Source organism: Anthonomus grandis, chromosome 22 (genome assembly GCF_022605725.1).
Source record: "Anthonomus grandis grandis chromosome 22, icAntGran1.3, whole genome shotgun sequence".
Classification (NCBI taxonomy): domain Eukaryota; kingdom Metazoa; phylum Arthropoda; class Insecta; order Coleoptera; family Curculionidae; genus Anthonomus; species Anthonomus grandis.
The window spans coordinates 33,013,561-33,040,991 of record NC_065567.1 but is presented as its reverse complement, the minus strand read 5'-3'; the positions used below and the strand labels follow the sequence as shown (position 1 = coordinate 33,040,991).

At 33.6% G+C, this 27,431-nt stretch overlaps 1 protein-coding gene across 6 annotated transcripts in view; it reads left to right on the top strand.

The window, feature by feature from the left end:
• LOC126749160 (Ca(2+)/calmodulin-responsive adenylate cyclase) overlaps window positions 1-27,431 on the top strand; it is a 163,055-nt gene that overhangs the window by 29,131 nt on the left and 106,493 nt on the right. For all 6 annotated transcript variants that reach the window (XM_050458839.1, XM_050458840.1, XM_050458838.1 and 3 more), the window contains exon 2: window positions 23,946-24,227. In XM_050458839.1, the coding sequence (XP_050314796.1) occupies window positions 24,039-24,227 (189 nt within the window). In that variant the 5' untranslated portion in view covers window positions 23,946-24,038. The remainder of the gene's footprint in view (window positions 1-23,945; window positions 24,228-27,431) is intronic.

Here is a 27,431-nt window from a genome sequence, read left to right as displayed (position 1 = left end):
CACTAGACTTTTTTATGGGAATACTTTAAAGTAGAGGTATTTGAAACCGGCAAATCTAGATGATTTAAAACAACGCATTCGTAAAGAAATATGTCGAATAACGGCCGAAATAGGTCGAAATGTGCAGTAGGAATTTGTAGATCGATTAGGCTATTGTCAGTTGACTAACGGAGGACATTTTGAACATTTGCTCACATAAAATGATTTTTAAATATACGAAGCTTTGTTTTAGACAGAATAAAACGTTTTAAAAATTATTTTATTTTTTCTTTTCTCCATGACCTTTTTTCAATTTTCAAATTTTGAACGAGAATAACTCGAAATGACACACGAGTTCTGAAAGCCTAGTAGAATGCGGGGTTTCGCAAGCAACCCCGTTTTATTCTTAATTTATATAAGCGATTTCTTGGATATAGCCCCGAACTCTGTATTGGTGGCATTTGCCGATGACATGAAGGTGTTTGTAAAAGAAAGTTCTTGGAAAGAGGTGAAAAATAACTTTGAGGATACTTGGAGATTCATAAAAAAATGGTTAGATCTTAACGTTTTAAGCCTAAACTGTGACAAAACAAAATGTCTTCCGTTATTTAGTGATATAAGATCACGGCCAACTTTTAAAAACCTATTAATTCATAATTGCAAAGAAAGACACGATTGCAACTGCTCTTTAAAGACTAAAGTTGTTGAAACTGTTAAATATAGATAGTCAGCAAAAGTTCAAACAACAAACTGAACAACTAGCTATTATAAACATAGAAAATGTTTTTTTTTTTAAAGTTGAAACCTATATTAAACCTAGACGGTCTGGAAGTACTGCAAAATCGATGTATTAAGATAATTTTGAACAAGGACTCACTCTATCCAACAGATCAATTGTATCGACATTTTCCAGTAATAAGGTTGCGCGAAATATATGCTTATAAAATACTACTATTGTTAAAAGTTAATTTTAACAATTTATTTTATTTTATGATTTTATGGAATCGAAGTTTATGGTTGTCAAACGAATAATACCTTTTTTCTCAAGTAAATAATTTTTGCCTGAACTTTCTCCCAAATCCCAACATGTGTTTTTACCTACTTTTTGAGAAACGCCTTTGTTACCAGTTTAGCTTAAGTGCACTTAAAAATCCATTTTTCTCCTCAAGTTCACTTAAGTGTTGGCCCCATGACACACGTGCATCCCACATTTTTTTTTTTTTTTTTTCACCCCGAGTCCCACGAGAAAAAATCAGTATTCACTCCGTCGCCGCAAAAAGAAGTACCTACTCTCGCGCCCCCGAAACACAAGGTTTCTTTCACCAGTGAAGTAATTCACAAAGCTTAAAGTACCGAGAAAATAAGTTAGTCAAGAGCAAGTTGGCGCAAGCAATTCCTCTCTCTCTCACTCTCTTCCGTTTAAGTATTTGTCTAAAGTTCATATATGTATACCTAATTGTTACGATAAAGTAGTTTAAGTTATGTAAAAAGGTCTATAGTGAATAAGTGTGCGTAAAGGTGGAAAACTGAACTGAAAGTGAGTGCAACGTTGTGAGTGCAACAGTGGTTGTCAATAGCTGCACAAACCAAGGTGACGTTAGTGCTAATGCCGTTCCTGGTTCCTGCTAAGTTCCTGCTATTGGTCTTGTGATTCTGGAAGGCTGGTAACGTCAACTAATATTGTAAACCCTGTTAAATAACTAACTTCAACATTGTAAATCGTTCATTAGTCTATACCTGTAAATTATTACTAACCAAAAGGTACAATAAACCCTTATGTAATCGTAAATCACAACTGTGTAATTTATTGAACTGGACCTATGTCATCGAAGGGCTCGTCAATGCAGTAGCCGTTGCTCGAGCAGGTATAGGTAGGTTTTTAAGAAACCCTAATCTATATTCATGGTCCTTCGAGCCGGATCTTCCCAAGTTGTGATTTTACGATTCATCTAAGCAAAAACAAAACATACTTCTTGTGTAAAAAGTATATAATTGGTTCCGACATATGTGTCGGTGGTCCTTCGAGTAAACAGTATTTTAGTTAATTACTTACTAACAAACCTTTTAGTTATTTGTCCCTTGTTATTTTGTTATTTTTACTTGTTATAATTGTTATTTGGAAATAAGTAGCAACTCACTTTTTACTTTTTCTTTTAAATTGTTTATTGGTAATTAGTTTATTTTCTCTTAACAATTATTGTTTAAATTTAAAGAAAATCTATTCCCAAAAAATAAGCATCTGGTTGTCTCGTAATTTTTTGTGTTTATTCTGTAAGCCTAAAACTAAAAAGTAAAATGGCTGAAGGAATAGAAATATCAGTAGAAGCGTTGGTTAAAAATCGCGGATATTTAAAGGCTAAAGTAACACGAATTGTTAATTGGTTTTTAGAAAATAATGATAGTATACATGACTTTTTAGAAATTCAGGTACGTGAAAGTATGTTAACCCACGCTTTTAAAGATTTTGAAGAGGTAGAAAAACAAATTGTAGTTTTAGATATAAGTAAAGTAGACAAGGATGATGTAGAAGACAAATACTTAACGTGTGTTGCTAAAATGCAACGTAAAATTTTAGAACTTTCCCCGCAAGCGCCAACTCAAGTAAGACATATAGTTCCCCAACACTCTCATTCCCCAAATGTTAGTTTGCCCCAAATTAGCATACCTCCATTTAACGGAGACATCACTAAATGGAATGCCTTTTTTCAACTTTTCTCTACCCTTATTCTAGATAATCAATCTCTCTCTGATATTCAAAGATTAATTTATTTAAAATCTTATTTAAGAGATGAACCCCTAAATTTGGTCGATAATTTACAATTGACCACTGACAACCTCCAAATTGCCCTAAATACCCTTAGACAAAGATATGATAATCAATTATCAATTATTTTTGCCCATATTAAAAATTTAGTTGACATTCCTATCCTAAATAATGTATCCTCACACACACTTAGGGAATTTATAGTTTGCATAAAACAGAACTTTGATTCACTGAAAAATCAAAACATTCCAGTAGACCACTGGGATTTAATTTTAATTTATATTTTTTCTCAAAAATTAGACTTTGGCACAAGAAAGGCATATATATCCGAGAGAGGTTCTCAAATGCGCTCTTCCTCACATGTGGTCCCTAAGCTTGAAGAATTTCTAAGCTTTTTAGAAAAGCGTTGTTCGGTGTTAGAAGATCTCTCTGAAAGCCCTTCAACTAAAAATTATTCCCATGGACGTTCTTCTCAACACAACACTCCCTTTGTTAAAAAAATTTCACACTATGCTCATGGTGGGCAACGCCAAGGCAACCAAGTCATACCTCAAAACTCTCCTCAAAACTCTCGCTCACATTTTGTTGCAGGACAAAGGTGTCCCTTTTGTGAGCACCCTGATCACAAAATTTATACTTGTTTTAAATTTAAAGATCTTAGTTTAAAACAGAAACAGGATTTTGTTATTCATAATAATCTATGTTTTAATTGTCTCGGTTCAAGGCATCAAGTAAAAAACTGTACATCTCAGAGGTGCCAGATTTGTCATATGAAACACCATTCTCTTTTGCATCCAATGGATGATGCAGCACAGCCCTTGCAAAGCAGAAATTCAGATTGGAGGCCAAATCCTCAAACCCAAAATGAACGATCTCAAAATTTTAACAGAAATTCGCTTCTCATAAATAGCTCCCATTCTCGGAATCAAGGTTCAAGCCAAAGCTCCTCTCAGACTCAAGAACCACAAATCCCAAGCACAAGCAATGAAATTAACTCGAATCGCCCTCACGCTAATAAACCTGTGATTTTGTCAGTTTTCGCCACTGAAGATAATGAAGTTTTATTAGGTACTTCATTGATTCAAATACCCGACAAGAATGGTCATTTTATTATTGCAAAGGCAATATTAGATCCCGGGAGTACTATATCAATAGTAACCCAATCGCTGGTTCAAAGACTTGATCTCTCTCCTAAGACGCAGCCAATACAAATCTCTGGTATTGGCGGCAAAATTAAGCACTCTAATCACGCAATTTCCCTGAGAATTCATTCCTGTCACAATCACGATTACTTCCTGAATGTTAACTGCTGTGTATTAGACAAAATCACAGAAAAATCCCCTCACTTTAAAGTCAACAAATTTATGTTGAACCTTCCCAATAATACACCGCTTGCAGACCCCTACTTTGATACGCCTTCTACAATAGATTTATTGTTGGGAGCAGATGTATACTACCACATTCTTTCAGGCGAATACACCAAGGTTAACAAAGACTCTTTAACGTTGGTAGGTACCTACTTTGGCCACATTCTTTCAGGATTAATCCCCTCCCAAGCTCTCGTTCACAAAACCCCTTTGGCAAATTCTAAGAATTGCTTTTTAGTGAAATCATTAAATTCAGATTGCTCACTGGACTCATTAATTGAGAAATTTTGGTTACTAGAAGATGTCTCGCCCACTCACGAAAAACCCCTATCCCCTGAAGATTCTATGGTTGAACAGAATTTTCAAAATACCACGGTATTTAAAGATGGTCATTTTCAAGTCGACTTACCCCTTAAAAGGCCCCAAGAGTCACATCCGCTAGGAGAGTCATATTCATTAGCCAAGAAAAGGTTTCACCACTTAGAAAAGCGTTTTCAAAAATCTCCTGACCTTTTTCTTGAATACAAAAAATTTATCGGTGAATATATCTCACTCAATCATGCACGAATTATTCCCCTTTCCCTTAGAACTGAAAATCACAAAAATCGATACTTTCTGCCTCACCACTGTGTAATTCGTGAGGACAGTACAAGCACTAAACTTCGTGTAGTGTTTGACGGATCTATGAAAACGTCTTCTGGGCTATCACTCAATGACGTAATGCATAAAGGATATACAGTTCAACCTGAACTGTTTGATATTTTACTTAGGTTTCGAAGTTTTAAATTCGCTCTCACTTCTGATATCGAAAAAATGTATAGACAGGTGCGCGTTAACCCAAATCAAACTTACCTGCAAAATATTTTATGGCGCGACCATCCCTCTCAGCCAATGCAATGCATTGAATTACTCACCGTCACTTATGGCACGAACTGTGCCCCCTATTTGGCTACACGCACCCTGAATGAACTTGCCATTATTCATAAAGACGATTATCCTCTTGCGTCTCAAGCTATTTTATCTCAATGTTACGTGGACGATGTTCTCTGTGGGCAAGATACCTATGAAAATTTGGTAGAATTACATAGGCAGCTGTTGGAACTTTGCAAGATTGGAAATTTTCACTTACATAAATGGTGTTCAAATAGCAATTTATTTTTGTCCAAAACTTGTGATAATGGGTCCCAAGAAAGTTTCACCATAGAAACCGAGGGAATTTCAAATAAAGTCCTTGGTGTAGGCTGGAATCCCGACTCAGATGAGTTTTTTATCTCTTTACCTGATACTAGGTCCGAAAGCATAATTACTAAACGTATAGTTTTATCTAAAATTGCGCAAATGTACGACCCCTTAGGATTCATAGCTCCCATTGTTGTAAATGCTAAATTAATTATGCAAAACATTTGGAAGGAAAAAATCAATTGGGATGAACCCCTGAAAGAACCCATTTTAACCCAATGGACCACCTTTATTAAAGATCTTCCCCAACTAATGTGTTTAAAAATTCCACGTTTTTTCCTAGCTAATAATAATCCCAGTTCACTTCAAATCCATGGATTTTCAGATGCCAGCAGGAAGGCATATGGTGCGTGTGTGTATATAAGAGCCCTTTATCCTAACAAAAATGTCTCTTGTCAACTTATTACTGCCAAAAGTAGAGTAGCCCCGATAAGAGAAATTACAATTCCCCGCATGGAACTCTGTGGAGCATTTTTACTTTCCAATTTAGTCACTCGTGTGTGTTCCATATTAAAAGAAAGATTTTCAGTTGACAACATTAATCTTTGGACTGACTCTGAGATTGTACTTGCTTGGTTAAATGCCCACCCTTCTCGTTTCAATGTGTTTGTAGCAAACCGCATTTCTCAAATTCAGGTTTTATCCCAAGACTGCAAATGGCGTCATATTCCAACTGCGGATAATCCAGCTGATCATCTTTCTCGCGGATTTACCGCAGACCAGATTCTCACCTCTACGCTTTGGTGGAACGGCCCAAAGTTCTTACTGGACCCGAATTTAAATTTAAAAATGTATGAAAAGGGACCTTGCTCCACTGAAGAAGAAGCAGGAAAAGCAAAAACGGTCTTGCTTGTTAACTCCGAAGATTTCTGGATAACACTTTTTAATCGGTTTTCTAACTTCTCGCGATTGCAACGAACTATTGCATTTATACATAGATTTGTAAATAATTGTAAAGGTAATGGTAAAAAATTTTATGGTGCTTTAGCTGTAACTGAATTAAAGGCTGCAGAAATTTTTATAGTAAAGCAAGTTCAACACCAAACGTTTTCAAAGGAAATCAGTGAACTAAAGTCAGAAGAAAGAAAAATTTCAAACAAGCAAGTCCTTAGGTTAAACCCCTTTATCGATACCTCCAATCTCATAAGGGTTGGAGGCAGATTATCCCAAGCACCCATATCATTTGATCAAAAATTTCCAATTTTATTGCCCTCAAAAAACCATGTTGTTGGACTCTTGCTAAAAAAAGAACACATTAGGTTAGGACATGCTGGTCCTCAAACGATATTGTCAAATATTCGTCTTAAATACTGGCCGCTAAATGGATTAAGAGAAATAAAAAAGATCTCTATAAACTGTTTACAATGCTATAAATTTAAGCTTAAAACCGGAGAACAAATTATGGCAGATCTCCCTAAATCCAGAGTTGTCCCTTCTAGACCGTTTTTAACAACAGGTGTCGATTTTGGAGGACCATTTATTATTAAATCGTCATCTCTTCGACGCGCCAAAATTGAAAAGGCGTATATCGCTTTATTTGTATGCATGGCACTAAAGCTGTTCATTTGGAGCTAGTATCAAGTCTCTCTTCACAAGCATTTTTAGCGTGCTTTAAACGTTTTATTTCAAGACGTGGATGCCCGGCAACAATTTTTAGTGACAATGGTACAAATTTCTCTGGTGCCAGCAATCAAATTAAAGAAGTTTATGACACGCTTAAGTCACAACAGACACAAGAGCAATTGACTGCATTTTTCTCATGCCATGAAATACAGTGGCAATTTATACCTCCTTTCTCTCCTCACTGGGGTGGTCTTTGGGAGGCAGCTATAAAAAGTACTAAACATCACTTACGAAGATTAATTGGAAACCAGAATTTAACCTTTGAAGATTTTTCCACTATTTTAGCACAAATTGAGGCTATTTTAAACTCCAGGCCACTTCTTCCCCTATCAGCTGATCCACTGGACTTAACTTGTCTTACCCCTGGACATTTTTTAGTTGGAAGTCCTCTCGTTTCGTACCCTGAGCCCAATGTCTCGTCAATTCCTGAAAACCGCTTAGATCGTTGGCAAAGGTTAAGTCAGATTCAACAATTCTTTTGGACTAGATGGACCAAAGAGTATCTCAACAATCTTCAGAATAGGCCTAAATGGATGTCCCCAGTCCCCAATATTGAAACAAATGACCTTGTTCTTCTTAAAGATGAGAACACCAAACCTCTTGATTGGCCGTTGGCCAGAGTAGTAGACACTTTACCTAATAAAGATGGTAAAATACGCTTGGTAAAAATTAGGACTAAAAATGGAATATTTACTAGAAATATAACCAAATTATGCCCGTTGCCCAAATCTGATAGTAACTTAGTTTAACCATAGTATTTCTTGATAAGTTTTGTCTATAAGTTATAATGTATATTGTTTGTTGAAGGCAAAGCCTTCAAAAGGGGGGAGTATGTTAAAAGTTAATTTTAACAATTTATTTTATTTTATGATTTTATGGAATCGAAGTTTATGGTTGTCAAACGAATAATACCTTTTTTCTCAAGTAAATAATTTTTGCCTGAACTTTCTCCCAAATCCCAACATGTGTTTTTACCTACTTTTTGAGAAACGCCTTTGTTACCAGTTTAGCTTAAGTGCACTTAAAAATCCATTTTTCTCCTCAAGTTCACTTAAGTGTTGGCCCCATGACACACGTGCATCCCACATTTTTTTTTTTTTTTTTTTCACCCCGAGTCCCACGAGAAAAAATCAGTATTCACTCCGTCGCCGCAAAAAGAAGTACCTACTCTCGCGCCCCCGAAACACAAGGTTTCTTTCACCAGTGAAGTAATTCACAAAGCTTAAAGTACCGAGAAAATAAGTTAGTCAAGAGCAAGTTGGCGCAAGCAATTCCTCTCTCTCTCACTCTCTTCCGTTTAAGTATTTGTCTAAAGTTCATATATGTATACCTAATTGTTACGATAAAGTAGTTTAAGTTATGTAAAAAGGTCTATAGTGAATAAGTGTGCGTAAAGGTGGAAAACTGAACTGAAAGTGAGTGCAACGTTGTGAGTGCAACAGTGGTTGTCAATAGCTGCACAAACCAAGGTGACGTTAGTGCTAATGCCGTTCCTGGTTCCTGCTAAGTTCCTGCTATTGGTCTTGTGATTCTGGAAGGCTGGTAACGTCAACTAATATTGTAAACCCTGTTAAATAACTAACTTCAACATTGTAAATCGTTCATTAGTCTATACCTGTAAATTATTACTAACCAAAAGGTACAATAAACCCTTATGTAATCGTAAATCACAACTGTGTAATTTATTGAACTGGACCTATGTCATCGAAGGGCTCGTCAATGCAGTAGCCGTTGCTCGAGCAGGTATAGGTAGGTTTTTAAGAAACCCTAATCTATATTCAACTATCATCAATGAAATAAATTCAAATCAGTACAAAACTGGAGAAATATTACAAAAAGTCGCTGAAATACCAAAAAAAGAGAGAGTATTTTTTATTACCTTATCATCCGAAATAAGGACAATTACTAATCAAAACTCAAAATTTAAACAACTTTATCAAACCCAGGTTCAAGCGACTTAAAAAAAAAATTACGAGATATTGAAGTTCTTCCTTACTTAACGAACGATCAACCTGTAGATACAATTTATTTAAATGCGCTGTTTTTGTCTTGTTCTTCATATAATAATATATCATCTAGTTTCGCAATTTTAAAGATTCGATTAATATATTTTTGTTGAATTTTTTATTTCTTTTATATTTCTCAAAAACACTCGAACCCGTGGATTTTCATTTTTTCATGCGCATTTTTTTCTGTAAAAAATTAGTATACAGGGTAGATTAAAAAGGAGGTATAAATAGAACACTCTATATATTCTTTCAAATTTGGATTCTACGTAAAATTCTAAACACGTTTTATGTCTAATGTCCTATACCTAACCTATACTATGCATATTACCTCGTATTAAAAAATGGTTTGTTTAGCGGAGCAGCAACGAACTGATATTCTAATAATGACTAGTTATGTTGATATTAAAAGGAATCAGCGAGAAGTTTTCAGACTATTTAACCAAAAATATCCAGATATGGACATAACGTAATCAACTGTAAGCAAAATTCAGAAAACATATCGAGAACATGCCAATGTAAAAGACGAGAAGCGAAAGCTGTATGTACAAGAACTTGATGAATGTTCTAAATGTTGAAAATGATCTAAAAAAATCGCCTAGGATTCTGTGAAAATATGATGAAGTTATGCTACAAAATTTAAAATTGTTTATTCAATAGAATATTTACAGATCAATGTACATTTTTATTAAGCAGGGAAGTTAAGAGACAAAATATAGTCACTGGTCTCATGAAAACTTACTTTGGATTATTGAAAAAAATACCCAGTATCCGCAAAAGTTTAATGTATGAATGGGGATGATTAACAATACGATCTTAGGACCATATTTTTTTAAAGAACATTTAAATGCAGATTTATATCTAGATTTTCTATCTTTAGAATTATTTCTGTTGTCTACAGGACGGTGCACTTTGGAAAAAAGGGTACGGCAGCACCTTATTGAAATCTTTCCCAACTAGTGGATAGGGTGAGGGGAGGACTGTGAATTGGCCGGATAGATCTCCGCATCTTAATTTATTACACTATTTTCTATATTATTAAACTATATTATCTTATTATTAAACTATATTATATATGGGGCTACATTAAGGAAAATACATACAAGCTAGTTCGGCCTCAAAATATTGAGGAATTAAAAGTGTGCATAGCAAGGAATTTATATCGCCAAGGACAGTTCGGGACTCTATACAATATATTTATGATAGGTTAGGATTTTTTTTAAGTAGTTAATGGTGGTCACTTTGAACATTTGCTGTAGATATGTATTTTTTTTAAGTTGTTTTTTAATTTTTTGCACCCTATATATTATTTTAATAAATCCTGTTTAGCATCATATCAGTCTAGAATTTAAAGTAAAATTTAAAAATTAAAAAGAAAATATTTCTGGGCTGTCATTTAAAGAAAATTAGGTTTGGTGTTCCTGTACTCCTTTTTGAGTCACCCTGTATTCTGGTGCAAGCTTTTTTAAAAAGTATACGGGATTGTTGAGAACATTGCAATATTCCATCCTTTCGAGATATTGTATATAAAAGAATCAACTTCATTCCCTGTATTCTCCTTAGTGAAAATGTGGTCAAGGCAACTTTTTGAATTTATTACAAATACCGGGTGGTGCGTCGCCGAGCGGAACATAGGAAATCCCATGTAAATTTTAAGGGGGTCAATTATTGGCTTCCCTGTACATTTTACAGAAAAAATGTAAGATAACTTTTTGAAGAGACCAATCTGGCACACCCTCGTGCAAAGTTTCAAAAAATTTTAATAAGCGAATCTTGAATTATTCAATTAAATGTAATTGCAATATTACCAAATTTTCGGTTTTCCTATGTTCCGCTCGGCGACGCACCCCATGGGATATGTATAAGATTTTATGTCTATATTAGTATCACCTACAATAAAATGTATAAAATTTGTTCGCCAGCTCTTATTTTGTATATAAGCCTCTAGATCGCTGTTAAATAATTGAGGACAATTCCATGAGATCTATGGCTCTAGTTTGATTTATTTCAAAAAATACATAAGAAGTTTCGAGTTGATTCTTATAAACATCTCCACATATCCTACTACACCATCATTTTGATTAAAATTTCGAAGATTGTGTATTGATTTATACGCTGAAATATCCGCTGAAATTTTTAGGAAAAATGTTTCCGGAAAAACAATTATGTTAAAGTAAACATCCTTCACAAAAAACTTCCTAAGGTGGCACAGCATTTCATTAAAATTCTTATGTTCGTAATATATTAATGGCATATTTCAACAAACTACTCGTCTGCTATACACAGTAAAGCAATTATCGTTGCAAGAAAGAAACTAAATAAAAAGCAACAATTACCAATTCCATTCAACAATAAAGACTTATTGCGAACATTCTACGACCACTACTACAGTGTTTCGTTTCAAAATAGCAATTGCCCCATTTGGCTTTAGCAGTCAAGTTCAAAGATAATGACTGTGACCCCTAGGTGAAGCCGAGTCGAACCGGTGCCAGCGCTCTGCAACTCTTGTGTTTAAAAATAGTGAAATTAGTCCGTTTCGAACTGGAAATGCAATTTAGGATAAGTGCGTTTCAAGCAACATTCGCATTACCGACACGAAAGGGTCTGAAATAGCTTTTAATCGCGTCATTCATCGATTTTTCATTCCGTGATTATGCTCATGCTTTATATTTTACATTGTTCTCTGATTCGTTTAAGTGCCTGATTTTGATATTGCTAGTAATTAAGCTCCCATACATCATCCTCAACAAGAAATAATCCATTTTTAGTCTTCAAGAAAACTTGACACTAACTAAAATAAGCAAACCAAGAACATCATATTTTCAGTGAGAAAAAAATCACTTGGTTCTAATTGATCAAATATTACTTAAAATATTGCATAAAAATATATATTTTGATGTTAGGATATCTTAAGACATCCTGTATACTAACAATCACACTTAATGTGCAATAAAAATACTGCGAGATTTTCCCATTAGTTCTCTTCAAATTTATATGGCTTTGAGACCTAATAAATGTCAAACGTTGCTTAATTGCGTAACGAGATAAGTAAGTTAATTTAATAAAGAGCATAATAAATAAAATTGTACAAGTTGCCCCAAGTGCACGTGAATTTATTTGTTTTCTGCTATTATGGAGTGGTTTAAAATGGAATGGGTTCTTGGTGGACATGTTCGGACATCAAAGCCGATATTTTATACATATCTAACCTTATTTATATACGATTTCTTATGATGTTTATGGACATTGAAATATGATTGTATAACAAAATACACATTTATGAAGTTTGTAAGAACTCTGGATTCTTTCTGCTAATTATCATTAATATAATAACTTTCGCAGATGTAATTCCTATTTCTAACGTGCATTCTGTCTGCACGTTAGAAATAGGAATACTAAATATACTATGCGCATATACTAAAAACTTCCTAGTATAACTCTGGTAACAATTTAAGAAACGGCTGTGCTATAATTGTCTTTACTGCGCAGAACTCTCATCATGTGTGTCGGACGGAGGACTGAACGGTCCAATAGGTGTTACTTATGCGCGCTTCACCTTGTTTTCAAGTACCGCGCATCTACTTACTAGGCCGCTATATTTGCTTCAGGTTTTGTAAGCAGCTCCTTGTACAAGTCCATGGTTGCAAATTAAAATAGTGTACTGAGGATTCCACGCATATCCGAATCGTAGGAGTTTTTGAAATAATTTGTCAAATCCTTTTGGCATTTTAAATTTGTTCCTTGTATTTGGGACCATTTTTTTTTTGGTTTATGTTTCCCAGAGATTTAGAGTAATTTTTCATATATTTCAGGCTCGTGGACTAACTTATTAGTGTAGGTTAGGTATTGGAAAAACCTGTTCTTGTCTATCGGGCATAAAAAGACTAGAGACTTTTGAAGTCATTTAACATCTCGTTCAGGCATGTTTAAGTTTCTTTCTTCTCGTTTATTACTTCTAGATATTTAAAATATTTCAGGTTTCTGGAATAACTATTTTGTAGTATTTTGGTATTTGACAAAATTTTTCACACAATAGAAATAACTATGAACTAAATATAACATCAAAAAATTAACTGCGAATACATCTGCACGTTTAAAATTGCCTTAAATGCGCAGAACTCCATTTTGTTTTAACGGTCATTGTAGCTTAACCTGCTGCATTTTGGGGCGGACGGAGGACTGAAATTTCGAAGGATTTTAGTTAAAAATAGTGTACTTACGATATTCTATTCTGTATATCCGATTCTTATAAGCTTTTAAAAATTTCTCATATCTTTTAGGAATTTTATTTTTTTCCCTGGCATTTGGAGCTATTATTTCTTTTGGTTTATGTCTTCTAGAGATTTGGAGTAATTTTTCATATATTTTAGGCCTTTGGATTTAATTGTCAGGTCAGCTATTGGAAAAACCTATCCTTTTCTTTCGGACATTTAAAATAGTTTTTCATTTTATTTCAGGCGTTTGACGTAATTTTTTATTTGCTTCAAGCTTTTAAAGTAATTTAACATTTCTTTCCAGGTTTCTGGAATAAATCTTTTATATCATTCCACTATTTGACATAATTTTTCACTCAAAATAATTATGAAGTTTGTAATTCCAAAGAATCAACTACGACGACATACGCACGTATACGATTGCCTTAAATGCGCAGAACTCCATTTTGTCTCAACAGTCATTGTAGCTTGACCTGTTGCGGTGTGGGGCGGACGGAGGACTGAACGACACGTTGACGTTATCTTTCTGGGCTTTGCACTGATTACGACTATCGCACATCTATTTACTATGCTGTCATTTTGGGTTCTTTATGCAATTTCAGGATTTTACTTAAAAATAGTGTAGCCACGATATTCTGTATTTATCTTGCAAGCTTTTAAAATCATTTGTCTTTTCCTTTAAGCTTTTAATTTTTTTCCTGGTCTTTGAAATCATTCTGTCTTAAGGTTTATATCTCCCAGGGATTTGTAGTGAGTTATATTATATTTCAGACTAATTTATTGGTCGAGGTCAGGTATTAAAAAAATCTTTTCTTACCTTTCGGGCCTTTTTTCCTAATTTTTTGACCTAACTTTCTATTTGCTGAAGCTTCAATTTAGCATTTTTTATTATTTCTAGGTTTTAAAGTATTTCAGGTTTCTGGAAAACCTCTCTTATATTAATCCAGCATTTGACATAATCTTCCACGTTTCTCAGACAAGTTTGTAATACCGAATAAATCTGCATGCTGAAAATCGCTTTAAATGCATAGAACTCAATTTTGTCCCAGTAGTCGTTGTAGCTTCACCTGCTGTGGTTCCTGTTTATAGGCGATGTGTTGTCATTCTTCTGCGTTTTACATCGATTACGACTACCGCGCATCTATTTACTATGGCGCCATTTTGAAAAACATTTTCTTGTCTTTCGGACATTTAAAATAATTTTTTATTTTATTCCAGGTATTTGACGTAATTTTTTATTTGCTTCGGGATTTTGAAGTAGTTTAACATTTTTTCGAGGTATTTAAGGTTCTACAAATTATTGCAGGTTCCTTGAATATTGTCCTTGTAGTATTCCAGCATTTGATAAATTTTGTTACACAATAAAAATAATTAAAGTTTGTAACTCCCAACAAACCAACTGCGGAAGACATCTGCACTTAAGATTGCCTTAAATGCGCAGAACCCCATTTTGTCTCAACGGTCATTGCAGATTGACTTGCTCCGGCATGGGGTGAACGGAGGACTGAGTGATACGTTGACGTAAACCCAGCTGCGTTTTACACTGATTACGACTACCGCGCATCTGTTTACTATGTTAAATTTATATAACTCGTTTATAAGCGATGTAGAGCGAACGGAAGACTGAACGTTCCTCTTTAGTAATAATTAATGTTGCAACACCGCATAATTCTGTTTTTTATAAGGTTCTCTTTAGTACTCTTGAGACAACCAAAATATTGTTTACGACCAATCGAACCGTTAAACCGAAATAAAAATCCTTTAACAAGTTTATTAATTATGCAAAATAAAACATCATTGTTGACAGCTATGTAGACGCGCCAACAAACAAATTAAAGGCCGACATGTACTTATTTAAGATGCATTATGTAAGTATTTACATATTTTTATGTACATAACCAGTGAAGTAATTAAGCGAAGGACAATTACAAAAAAAAAAAAAGATAAATTTCTTTATGAAAATACATTATGTTCAGCAGTGGAACACCTTGCCTATAATAATTATTGAAGGCAAGTTCAGGGTCAAAAAATAATAACAGTATAGCGTGAGACAAGTGGTTCTTGCATTGCCTTTTTCAACAGTTAGGTATCTAGATGATTTAGGCGGCAAGGATTAAAAGAAAAGTATGCTGATTGTTGTACAATTATTTTGTAATTAGGTATTTGCCTTGAAGTAATATGAAATCATTGACCTTCTGGTAGAAATATGCAAGAGCGATGATGCTGATTATAAAGACATTAACACGTTCCATTCATAAAATAAACCATAGAAATGGTTTGATATTATTTTTATGAGGATAAGAAAGTATGAGATATGCTCTTTGGCAACGTTGCTTATTATTTATTCAGTAAACCGAACAAAGTATTCTCATACATTAATTTTATTTCAGGCATTTGACGTACATTTCCTTGTCGTCCAGACATTGAATTTTTCATTTTATTTCATAAATTTGTTCTGACTTATCATGTCGGGCTTTTAACTTTTTTATTTTATTCTAGATACTTGATGTCATTTTTCATATCTTCCAGGCGTGTGATTGATGATTCTCTTGTCTGGATACTAATGTGGAAACAAATCTCCGATTACTTTTATTTACATATTTTTTTAATTTCCCGTTAAAATACGCTTAGATTAATTGAACTAATTTATTTCTATTAGCAAATCGGGAATCTAGATTCTCTATTAACCTAATATTTAAGCTTGGCCAACGCATTTAACTGTAACTGCTTCATAAAACTGTCATATCCGATTGTTGACTTTATTTCGGCCAAGCGAAAATAAATATTCCAGGATTTACTGGATTAGAAGCTCATCAGCCGCATTACAGCATAACAGACGTTAACATTTACACAAATTTATATCCAGACTTAATCGAATTAAGCAGAGTTTTTTTTAACGGTTTTAGACTGATCGTAAACTCACAGTTGGCAGTTTGATGATTATTAGAAGGCAAGTTAATATCTTTTATTAACTATAGAATGATTTATGTATCAATAGTAGACAAATTTATCAGTTATATTTACCCTGTATGTATAGCCTAATAGATGTCATGGCTTTTGACTAGAGCAGAAGTTTTGTTATGCGAAGGAAACCACAAGCGAAAAATTCATATTCTACATGTTGGGCCTAATATTTCGCAGTATTCTGCATGGATATTAAGGCCAACGATGAAATCGAAGAAATATTAAATAAGACTGAGCAGACACTCCCAATCAAAGTAAAACCCTTGAGAATTTGCAACCTAAAGAGCTGCAGAATACCAGACTAATTAGGATATTTAACATACTATGATTTAAGTTCTGCTGTTCCTTATTTCCTTTTGTAACTGATTTATAATTTATAGCCCCCCTAATAGGTTGAATCTTAACGTCTTCAGTACTATCAAGTTGTGGCCAAACGATAAAACTGAAAAAATCAAGATTGCAACAGTTTTAGTTGACCATTTTGCAGCAGCCTCCTAAAAGCAATCTCCACAGAACAATTTGTAAGTTGAAGAACGTCGTCAGTCACTAAATATTTAAAAGTGATCAAACAAAATCAACAATTCTCTCATGAAGGCTACACTTTATAGGAAACAAATCGAGATTCATATATCAAGTATTTCGTAAGCAAGACTAAAATCATCTGACAAAGTGTTAACGGCTATTGCAGCTGAACGTGCTGTGGTTGTTGTTTATTGACGAAATAGGGCGGACGGCCGAGTGAACGGTCTAAAAGCACGTGCAATGCGCAGAATTTCGTTTTGAGTCGACGCTCATTTAAAGTGTTGTGGCTGCTGTTTATATGCGATGAGAGGCGAACCGAGGACTGAACGATGCAACGGACGTTATGCGGTTCCACCTCTACTTCAGCTCTTCCCTATGGTAATTTGACAATAGATCTTCTAATTTTTGTCCATTGCTATTCTCTGTTTCGTTCTGTAACATACTTATATTTTATCTATAACATTGTATCTTAACATCTTCAGGGCCATCAAGTGATTGCCCAACGACGAAACCGAAAAAATTCAATTTGAAACATTTTTAATTTGTCTTTTTGCATCAACCTCCTAAAAGTAATCTCCACATAACTCTGAACAATTTGTAAATTTAAGAGCTTTATGAGTCGCTGAAGTTTAAAAACTGAATTAACACAATCATTAATCCTCTGAACACTTATACAGACAATTCAAAGCCAGACGAAACAAACCCAGATTCCTATATCAAGTACTTCGTAAGCAAGATTAAAATAGGAAATCGTCTGGCCAAGTTTTAACAGCCATTGCGCTGAACGTGCTGTGGTTGGTATTTATTTACGAGATGGGGCGGGCGGAGGAGTGAACGGTCTAACGAGCACATGCAATGCGCAGAATTCCGTTTTGTATCAACGGTCATTGTAGCTTGAAGTGTTGTGGCTGCTGTTTATATGCGATGTGAGGTGGACGGTGGATTCAACGGACGTTATGCGGTTCCACCTTTACTTCAGCTCTTTTCTATGGCCATCTGGCAATTGATCGTCTAATGTTTTCCTTCTGCTAATTCTTATTTCCAAACAATAACACTGCTCCTGGAAAGGACCACATACACTATTCTATGCTGTACAACTTATTAAAATCAGTTAAAGGTAACCTTTAAAAGATATCTAACGACAATTGCCTATGCAAAAACTAGGAAGAAAATTCGAAACGTCCTCATCATACAGACCAATCGTTTTTTGGCATGACATATGTGTATTAAAAACATATGAAAGGTTAGTAAAATTGCCTAGGATTTTGGCTAGTGAAAAATAGTCACAATTCGGATATATTAGAGGTACTTCCTTGCAAGACGCTTTAGCAAATTTGGTTTCGGATATACAAACAGCCTCCACAGAAAATCAGTGTACAACAGCGGTCTTTCTTGATATGAAAGGAGCTTCCGACAACATGATCTCTAACATATTGGGCAGATAAAATGTCTCAGTTAAGAATACCCGAGAATTTACGTAAAATTATATATTATGACCGGAGAATCTACATACGGGATGACGAGCAAATGACGGATTAACTCTGAGTAACTCAAGCTATTGCCTAACGACGAAATTGAAGAAATTAAAATTGAAACAGTTTTCATTGGACACAATACTCTTCAGGACAATTTGCAACTTAAAGACCTTCTTGAACCAATGGCTCACCACATATTGAAAACTGACCACTTATATAGGAAACAGACCCAGATTCTTACGTCAAGCACATCGTAAGCAAGATTAAGATAGAAAATCATCTGGCCGAGTGGTTATTGAAGCTTAACGTGCACGTGGAATGCGCAGAATTCCACTTTGTGTCAACGATCATTGTAACTTGCAGTGCTGTGGCTGCTGTTTAGTAGCTCTTCTCTAAGGCCATCTGGCAATTGAATTTTTAATTTTTGTCTTTTGCCATTGGTTAGTTTCTTCTGTATCCTAATACCTCCTAATATCCTAATATATCCTATATCCTAATATATCCTAATACCTCCTGAAAATAATTTCCACAAAACTCTGGATAATTGCGACTTAAGGAGCTTCGTAAACCAATGAGTCACTGAATATTTAAAACTGATCTAACACGAGGACGATGAAATCCTCTCAAGAAAACCACACTTATAAAGAAAAAAAAAACAAAATTCTAATCTCAAGTAGTTCGTAATCAAGATTAAGATACAAAATCATCTGGCCGAGTGTCAACAGTTGCATTGCGTTTATTTACGATATAGGGCGGACGGAGGAGTGAACGGTGCAACAAGCACGTTGACGTTTGTCATTTGCGCTTTACACAGATTACGACTACCGCGCATCTACCTATTATGTTTGCGTGTTTGTTTCCGTAAACAACTGAATGATTTTAATAAAAAATAGTCCAGCTGCACATTCGTGCAATGCGCAGAATTCCATTTTAAGTCAACGGTTATTGTAGTTTGAATTGCTGTGGCTATTGAGCGATAAACTTGTGATGTTGATTTATTTTGTCGATGACACATTTGTGGATTAGGAAGAGCTGGACTTAACGTATAACTCTGTGGAGACTTGCATGGGCCGTATCATCCAGTTGTTCTTATATTTCCAATTTATACAACGCTTCTTCGGTTACTTCACTGATCTAATACATACAACTGGATAATTCTTATTAAAAAAACAGGTTTATATCTTGCCCTAGTCCCACGGCAATCAACGTTTTCATCATGCAAATTTTCCAGGAGGACGGTCAAACAATGCAGCAGCTGAGCGCCATCGATGAGAAGATCCAATCCGATCAGCTTCTGAACCAGTGAGCCAGAAAGCAAAAGGCTTAATCTCTCGCCGCGCTATGAAAGCAAACCGACTAGAACTGATTCAGGGGCGCGAAAAAATCACAGAAGTGTTCTTGTAAAATTACTTTGCCGTTCTTAATTGTATGCAAAAAAAAGTATTGTGACCTTTTTATAGGAACAGAGTTCCCTGTTGTTTTAAAAGAAATCATCGTGTTAGAGCTATCATATGCCAGCCAAAGGTATAGGAAGAAATAGGTCGGAAAATCGATCGAGTCAGATAAGAATAAAAGCAATACGTTTATTTCTTAATACGTTAAATGAATGCCCTGGAGAATATTAATTATTCAGCTATAATAAGTTGAATAGTGGAGTCCAACATTTCCAAGTAGATCCATATAACTATTGAGGCTGCCATTAATATTTAATTTATTTGTTTATTGAATATACGGAAAAACTCCATTTAATGTTACAAATGTACAAGATTATAAACATAGTATATGGTTAGTTGTAATTATCATGCAACACAAGTCCTAAATTCAAAATAAGGGGATAAAACAGGTGGCGCTTATATTTCATTGAACTCTAGTTGAATCCACGCCACTCTACCAAGGTGGTTAGTGCTAGTCGGTTTCCCTTTGAGAAGATCCCCGAAGCAGTCACCTCTATTGAGTCTTCCTTCTCTGTTCCTCTTTCCCTTGGTTTCCTTGTAGCTATTTTCTCTAGCCTTCACTTCCCATACTTTTACCATCCTTTTCCCTCTTTTTTTATTACCCATCCGTCCATTCAAAATTTTGATTAGTTTACCCAAATTAACAAACATTTATTATTATTATGTTTTTTTATTTAACAAATTGGCTAGATTAAAGAAATATTAAAAAAAATTAATATAATGATTAATATTTTGATTTTCATCATAAGGGTTGAAAATTATTGATATCAAGCAACAACACAGTTAACAACTTATCACAAAGCAAGAGATCTTTTACATGATTAATAATGAAGTTATAAAAGTCATTATCAGAATTCTTATTTAGAACACTCATATAAGGATCGATAGGACTATGAATTTCATAGAATGTTCTATGAAAAGGAACATTGAAAGTGTCATAAAGTCTAAGCCCCTGATATGGAACACTAAATGTTATACAATTTAAAAGAAAGGGATAATCAATATATGCGTTACATTGCAATAAGTCATTTGCAATATGTTTTATTATTTCTACAGGTTTTACTGTTGTTATTAGGATTCCAATTATCTCAACACAGTACTCGTTCAGTTCCAGATCCAAACCTCTTTTTTTCCAACTCGGATTTTCTTGATTGGTACTCTTCAGACTTTTAAAACACTTTGATTTTCCTTTGTCAAAGCATCAAACCCTATCACCTTAAAAATCTATAGCTTTCTTTAGGCTCTTCATAGTATTCTTTAGGTCGTGAATATATGAGGCATCTACAGTATTGTCAGGATTGTCTCTGGATAAAATGTTTTTGCCTTGTTTATATTTCGTGCATTTAACATTAATACCATGATAATAATTAGCTTTGTAAATGGAGGAAGTTAGACCATCAACTATCTTTTTTTTGCAGTAATAACCAATTGTGTCAGTGGAACACATCCTACCTTCGCCTATTTAGGGTTTTTAAGTAAATCTGGAACGCAGTTGACAAATAAAAATGAAATATTTTCACATTTTAATTTGACCAATAAATTCCAGCTCAAAACGCCGTATAATTTCCGAATATTATAGTTTTTACGTAAAAAAAACACTACGATTACAGAGAGGACACTATTTGCCACATTTAATTTTTACAATTTTTTACCGAAAATGGGCACTTATTTGTGTGCCTATAAATAGTTCGTATTGGCGCGACTGCGTTCATCTTTTAATCTATTCATTTATTTATATACTAATATTTATTGTATTTGATTCAGCTTGAGAGTGAAGCTGGTGTAACACATTAATTGATATTTAATTATTTAACTCTTATTAATACCAAGTCTATTTATGTTGTATCAAGTGAAAATACTCTCCATGCAAAACATCTTGCAAAACTAACACCGTCACTCTCCAAAATTTTAGGTCATTAGACAAACATTTGCTGTTTTTGAAGCAAGTCGAAATGTCATTGACAAAAACATTGAAAGAGTAAGGAGGTTTATGATCTACCCTGGAAACACCTGAGATAACGCTGAACACGCCGCTCAAATGAACTTTCAAACCAATTAACAAATTTAGTATGAAAACCGACAGACATCAACTTCTCAAACAAAACTTCACGATCAACCCAATCGAATGCTTTAGAAAAGTCAGTATAAATGTCATCTACCTGCTTACGTTCTTCCATTAGGAGCAAGAGATTAGATTGATAAGATAACAAATTCGTTGTAGTGGATCTTCTATGGCAAAAACCATGCCAAGAATCGGATAAATAATCTCTGGTAGAGCCAGGATAACTGTTTTGCAACCAAACAGTCAAAAAAATTAGGAATAGCTCATTGGAGACATACCTCTGCAGTTTTCAATTTTGTCCTTTTGCCCATTTTTAAATATTGGAGCAATAATGCTTTTGTTTCCATAGTGATGGAAAACTAGAGGTCCATAGAAAGCTATTAAATAGTAGGAATAGGGGCAGTACAATGGGACACGCATTTTTTAAAGAAATATGTAGGGATACCCTTAGGCTTTGTGACAAGTTGATTAAGCAGTTGAACTATATTTTCATAAATATCGGTAACATTAAAATAAACAACAGCAGAATGATAAGAATATTCGAGAATGTTTGATGATCTCTTATTTTCCAGTTTTTCTGTGGGCGTGATTTTATCTTTACGTCCGGTTTTTCTGATTTTTGCTTGTTTTTTTTTCACATACCTTATTCAGCTGGGGTGATACTATACTGACATCTCCATTGAAGTCACTTGCTTCCAAATGAAATGTTAATTTTTTTAAATTATGTATAACTGTAAGCTAAATTTGAATTTTTTTATGCCCATCCGTTTTGCAGGTGGTCATTACGTAATATCTTAACAGGAAATCGAGTGTTTGTTTTAACATCGTTAAGATAAGCACCAGACAGACTAATAAGATGATCTCATCATAATGAAAATGCGAAATACAATGAGTGAATATGTAAGGGCGGTTTTGAAAAAATAACTCGATATTTCCGTTATCCAGAATAAATGGTAAAATCGCGTTTTGCTTGGAGGCTTATCTTCACGGTTTACGTATGGTAAACGCCGAACGGACTGAATTCTAATAAAGTTGGGAGGTTTATACACAAATCGAAATGGAGCTTTTGAGGCGTAATGGAATTGCATGTGTATATTGCGCTTATGTAGTTTGACAAGGGCTTATTGAAATGCGGTTTAAATAATGAATGGCTGACGGTTGTCGGCCAATTTATGTGGGTAATATTGGTAAACTGCTATTACCATTCTTTACTTTATTTATTATGCGTTGATTTTGATTTTTTAATTATCAATCAATAAATTATTGTTGTCGGTTGTTAGTCGGAGTACGAAATTTGTGAAATGCGCTCATTCATACTATAAATCATTATCGTTCAGTTTCCTTGTTTTTGTAAATTTTGTGTCTTACTTTAATAATTGCATTTGCAAGGTATATTAAAATAAAACTTTGCTGTTTTCACAAACCTGTGTCACTTTTTTATTAACTTTTAATGTTATATAAAAATGGACGACTGCCTGTTTTTTTCTGGAGTACATGGTGAAAATGGCAAAAAAATGATATCATATTTTAGGCCCTATAAGTATAAGCAAAAAAAAAGGAAATAAAGTTATGATTCTAGATATGAGATAGGGATATATAAATGAGACTTTAATTTTCCCACCTATTTGTATATCATCGTTTCATTTTCTAAATAGTGTTTGGATCGCCTGGAAATAGTGTTTTTCTCGCGTAATGTGTAATTATACCCGAAAAACATTAGTTTATTCCCATCCTCTTCTAATTTTCAGATTGAGATAGAGATATATAAATGAGAATTCGATTTTTCCACCTTTTTCTATATCACCGTTTCATTTTCTAAATAGTGTTTGGATCGCTTGGAAATAGTTTTTTTTCTCCCGTAATGTGTCTAATTGTACCCAAAAAGCATCATTTTGTTCCCATCCTCTTCTAATTTTTAGACTGAGATAGCGATACAGAGTGATGTTGATGACTGATGAGTTTGGATCCCCTAGAAATAGTGTTTTCTATGTTCCAGTTAGAATGAAAAAGAATAATAGTTCATCCAATAAACACAATTTTTGCATCTAGATTGATACACTTTTAACCTCTCATAAAACTTTTTTAGTACAGTAAAAAAAAAACAAAGTGACAATCAGTAGAAAGTTTAATAGGAAGTTGTACTATATAAAAATTTGAATCAAAAACATCTTGTCAGTGGAAGTTTACAATTCTCCCCATTACCAGAACAAAATTTTCAACTTAAGACCTTAGATAGAAAAAAACTGGATTAAATGAAATAAACTTTTTTTTTACAGTAATGGCAGGACTCAATTGTCCTCAACCACCAGCGGCCAAAGACCTGCAATCCAAAGTATCTTGAAGTGGACCATCGTCGGTTTCGGTGCAACATGGATCACAGCGTTAAGGCGATGACGTCACCGCGGGTTCTGGCACGTGCCATTAACCCGCACCGCTTTGAGAACGACGAACTGGAGCAGCTCTATCAGCGCTACATTTGCAAGCTCCAACACTCCAGTGTTGCCGCTGTGGTTGCCCTGTTTGTGCTGCTTACGTTTGTGTTGGCCAACTTAGGATTGGTAAGTCAAGAAATCCTCATATGAAATATACTACAATCAATAACATAGTTACACTTTTCACATTATTTGGATATTTGTTAAGCTTCTGATAGTGTCAAGATTATTTCAATCCATTGAACCCTATTTAATAACCCAAAAACGATTGTATTTACAAGTAAACTTTTTTGATCCAATGTTTCAAATTGCTCTCGGAGATCTAAAAACACCATATCATACATATTACCTTTAGAAAAGTTAGTGTTTATTTAATATAAAATGTCTTGCCATGTTACCGGATTACCAAAAGCCATATTGACCGGCATAAAGCACATGAATCACATCTGAATCACCACCCTTACTGAAGGGTTTAACTTAGGCTAATTTTAATTGTTCAAGAATAATACCCTGAGTAGAGGATTAATTTATTTACACAAAGAATCTAATATACTTCAAAATAGTAAATATTATATCTGGTATTAATATTACAAAAGTTGTCATCCCTTAGATCCTAATATACTCTTTCTCCCTTATACACTAGTTAATACATTTACATATTTGTCTTGTTTACCCTTTATAAACAGCACTATTATTAATACATGTAGTTGCACATCTTAGACAGTGGCTACTCCATTAATTACACATGAGAGATGTTCTGACGTTTGTACCTATTTCGAAATGGCTAATATTATCATGTTGAACCTTGATGGTATCAATTCGTAATTATATCAAAACAACGTAATACGGAGTAAACGTTTTGATATAATTATGACATTCATCCAAAAATTGGGTGTAATGTCGTTGTTCGTTGGTTATTGTTAATGAGTTTTCGTGGAATGAATTATATTAAGTTCTAAAGTCTATATGTTTTCATTAAAAGTAAGGAAGTGCATCCTTGTTTTATAGTAAAACAATCACTTTGAGAGGAAAAAATAAGATTCTTACTTACGGTAGACACCAAAAAATTAAACGTTTAAATGTGCATTTATCCATTAAAAGTTAGGAAATGACTTGCTAATAAGTGCCAAAATTTAAATTTATCGAAGTTAAAATGTGCTTTTATCTAACTGTATATCCATAAAAATTTAAGAAATAGCCTTCAAATAAAATAAAAACTTACTTTGAGTGCATAAATTATTTTTATGTACGTTGGGCGCCAAATAGTTTAATATTAGAATATGCCCTTTTGTAACTATATACTCGTATACGCATGGAAACTTGGAAAATTTAAGTACGGAAAAGAATTTTTACTTGTGTTGGGCGCCAAAAAATAATAAAATGTGCATATATCCATTAAGTCAAGAAAGGACGCCTTAATAATAAAAAAAATCACTTCAATCACACAAAAAGTGTACTTTTGTGTATTTTATTAACCTTAAAATACCATACCTTTTACCTACGCTAAAATTATTGATCCAGAAATAGGAGCTTCTACATGAGCCTAACGTAATCATAGATAAATCCCATATATTTGAATTTTCACAAAAAATACTATATTTATAAATAAATATAAAAATGAACTGTTAGAATTATTAAAAAATAAAAATCTGAAGAATTAGAGCTTCTGTACAATCAAACTAAGTCCTCTGTTATTGGTAAAGATACTAATTAGGTATAAAATAATAAATATATATATTTCAAAAAATACATAAAAAAGAAACAAATTTAATGAAGAAAAAGCAAGGTACAATTTTAATATTAATGGAGCTATTACACATAAAAATATTTTTCAGTAATAATTTTCTTTAACTCCATTTTCTCTTGCTAAAATTATTCATAAATCCAAAGCACAAATAAAAACACAAACCCAAAATCTCAATAAAATTAAACTAAAGGATAATAAATCTCGCAATAAAAAAAAAATAAAGTAATTAGCCAAAATTGAATTCTTAGCATCTGATAGTAAGGTAGCGGTCTGTGACTAATAAAACTTATTTGTTTGTTCAAATTCATTAATTAAAAATTATTTAAAAAATTGTAAGTAAAAGGACAATAAATATAAGTTACACTACAGAGTCAGTATAACATCTGAAACATAAAAAACGTAAGCAAAACATTTTATTGGATATATAATTAATATTAAACAGTGCGACTGTGTCTACCTGCAATAATAAACATGACTTTAGTGATTCTACTGCTGAAAGGTGTATGAATATTGAGTTCTGTAATTTATATTTAAACAAATACTTGTTATACCGAATTTAAGTTATTTTATTGTTTTGTATTTTTTTCTTAAACTGCTTAGATAGGGTTCAAAATATCACTATAGATGTTACTTAGATGGTTTGTGACAGATTTATAGTTTATGTTTTATGTAATACGAAAAAAATCCGCATCGATATATTTTGTCAGGTTGGATGCACTGTAGAAATGAATATGGAAGACTCCATGCATTAAAACTATTACAAGCTGGTTTGACTTACAATCAACTACCGAGGAACTCTACCACCTCCATTCATAACATACATGCATTTAATAAAATCACTTAAAACAAAGAAGGAAATTTAATATTGCAGTAAAATCTTTAATAATTTATAATGCATCTTGACCTTAATTGTATTTTTTCCACTGCCAAAATGTGCATATATCCATTAAAACTCAGGAAATAACTTCCTAATAATATAAGAAAATTCACGCGAGTGCCACAATTAAATTCTTTACGTTGGGTACCAATAAGTTCAATATTAAAATATCTATATAATATTCATTAAAAATCAGGAAATGATTTCTTTATATTAAAAATAAGAATTCACTTTAGTGTCAATATTGGAGCGTTGGACGCCAAAAAGTTGAAATATGCTCTCGCGTAACTATATAGGCATAAAACCTTAGGAACTGGCATTCAAATAATAAAAAACTTACTTTGAATGCACAAATGAATTTTTACATACGTTGGGCGCCAAAAAGTTAAATATTAAAAATGTCCAATATCCATTATGTTAGGAAATCACTTTCAAACAATTAAGAAAACGTCACTTGAGTCTCAAAATTGAAGCGTTGGGCGCCAAAAAGTCAAATGTTAAAATGGGCATAAATCCATTAAGTCAGAAAATAATTTTCTTATAATTATCAATAAAAATTCACGTGGGTACCAAAAATTAGTTTTTATTCACGTTGGGCGCCAAAAGTTAAATATTAAAATGTCTAGATATCAATTAAAAATCAAGAAATTATTTCCTAATAATTAAGAATTAAAAACTCTCACTCATGTTGGGCGCCAAAAAGTTA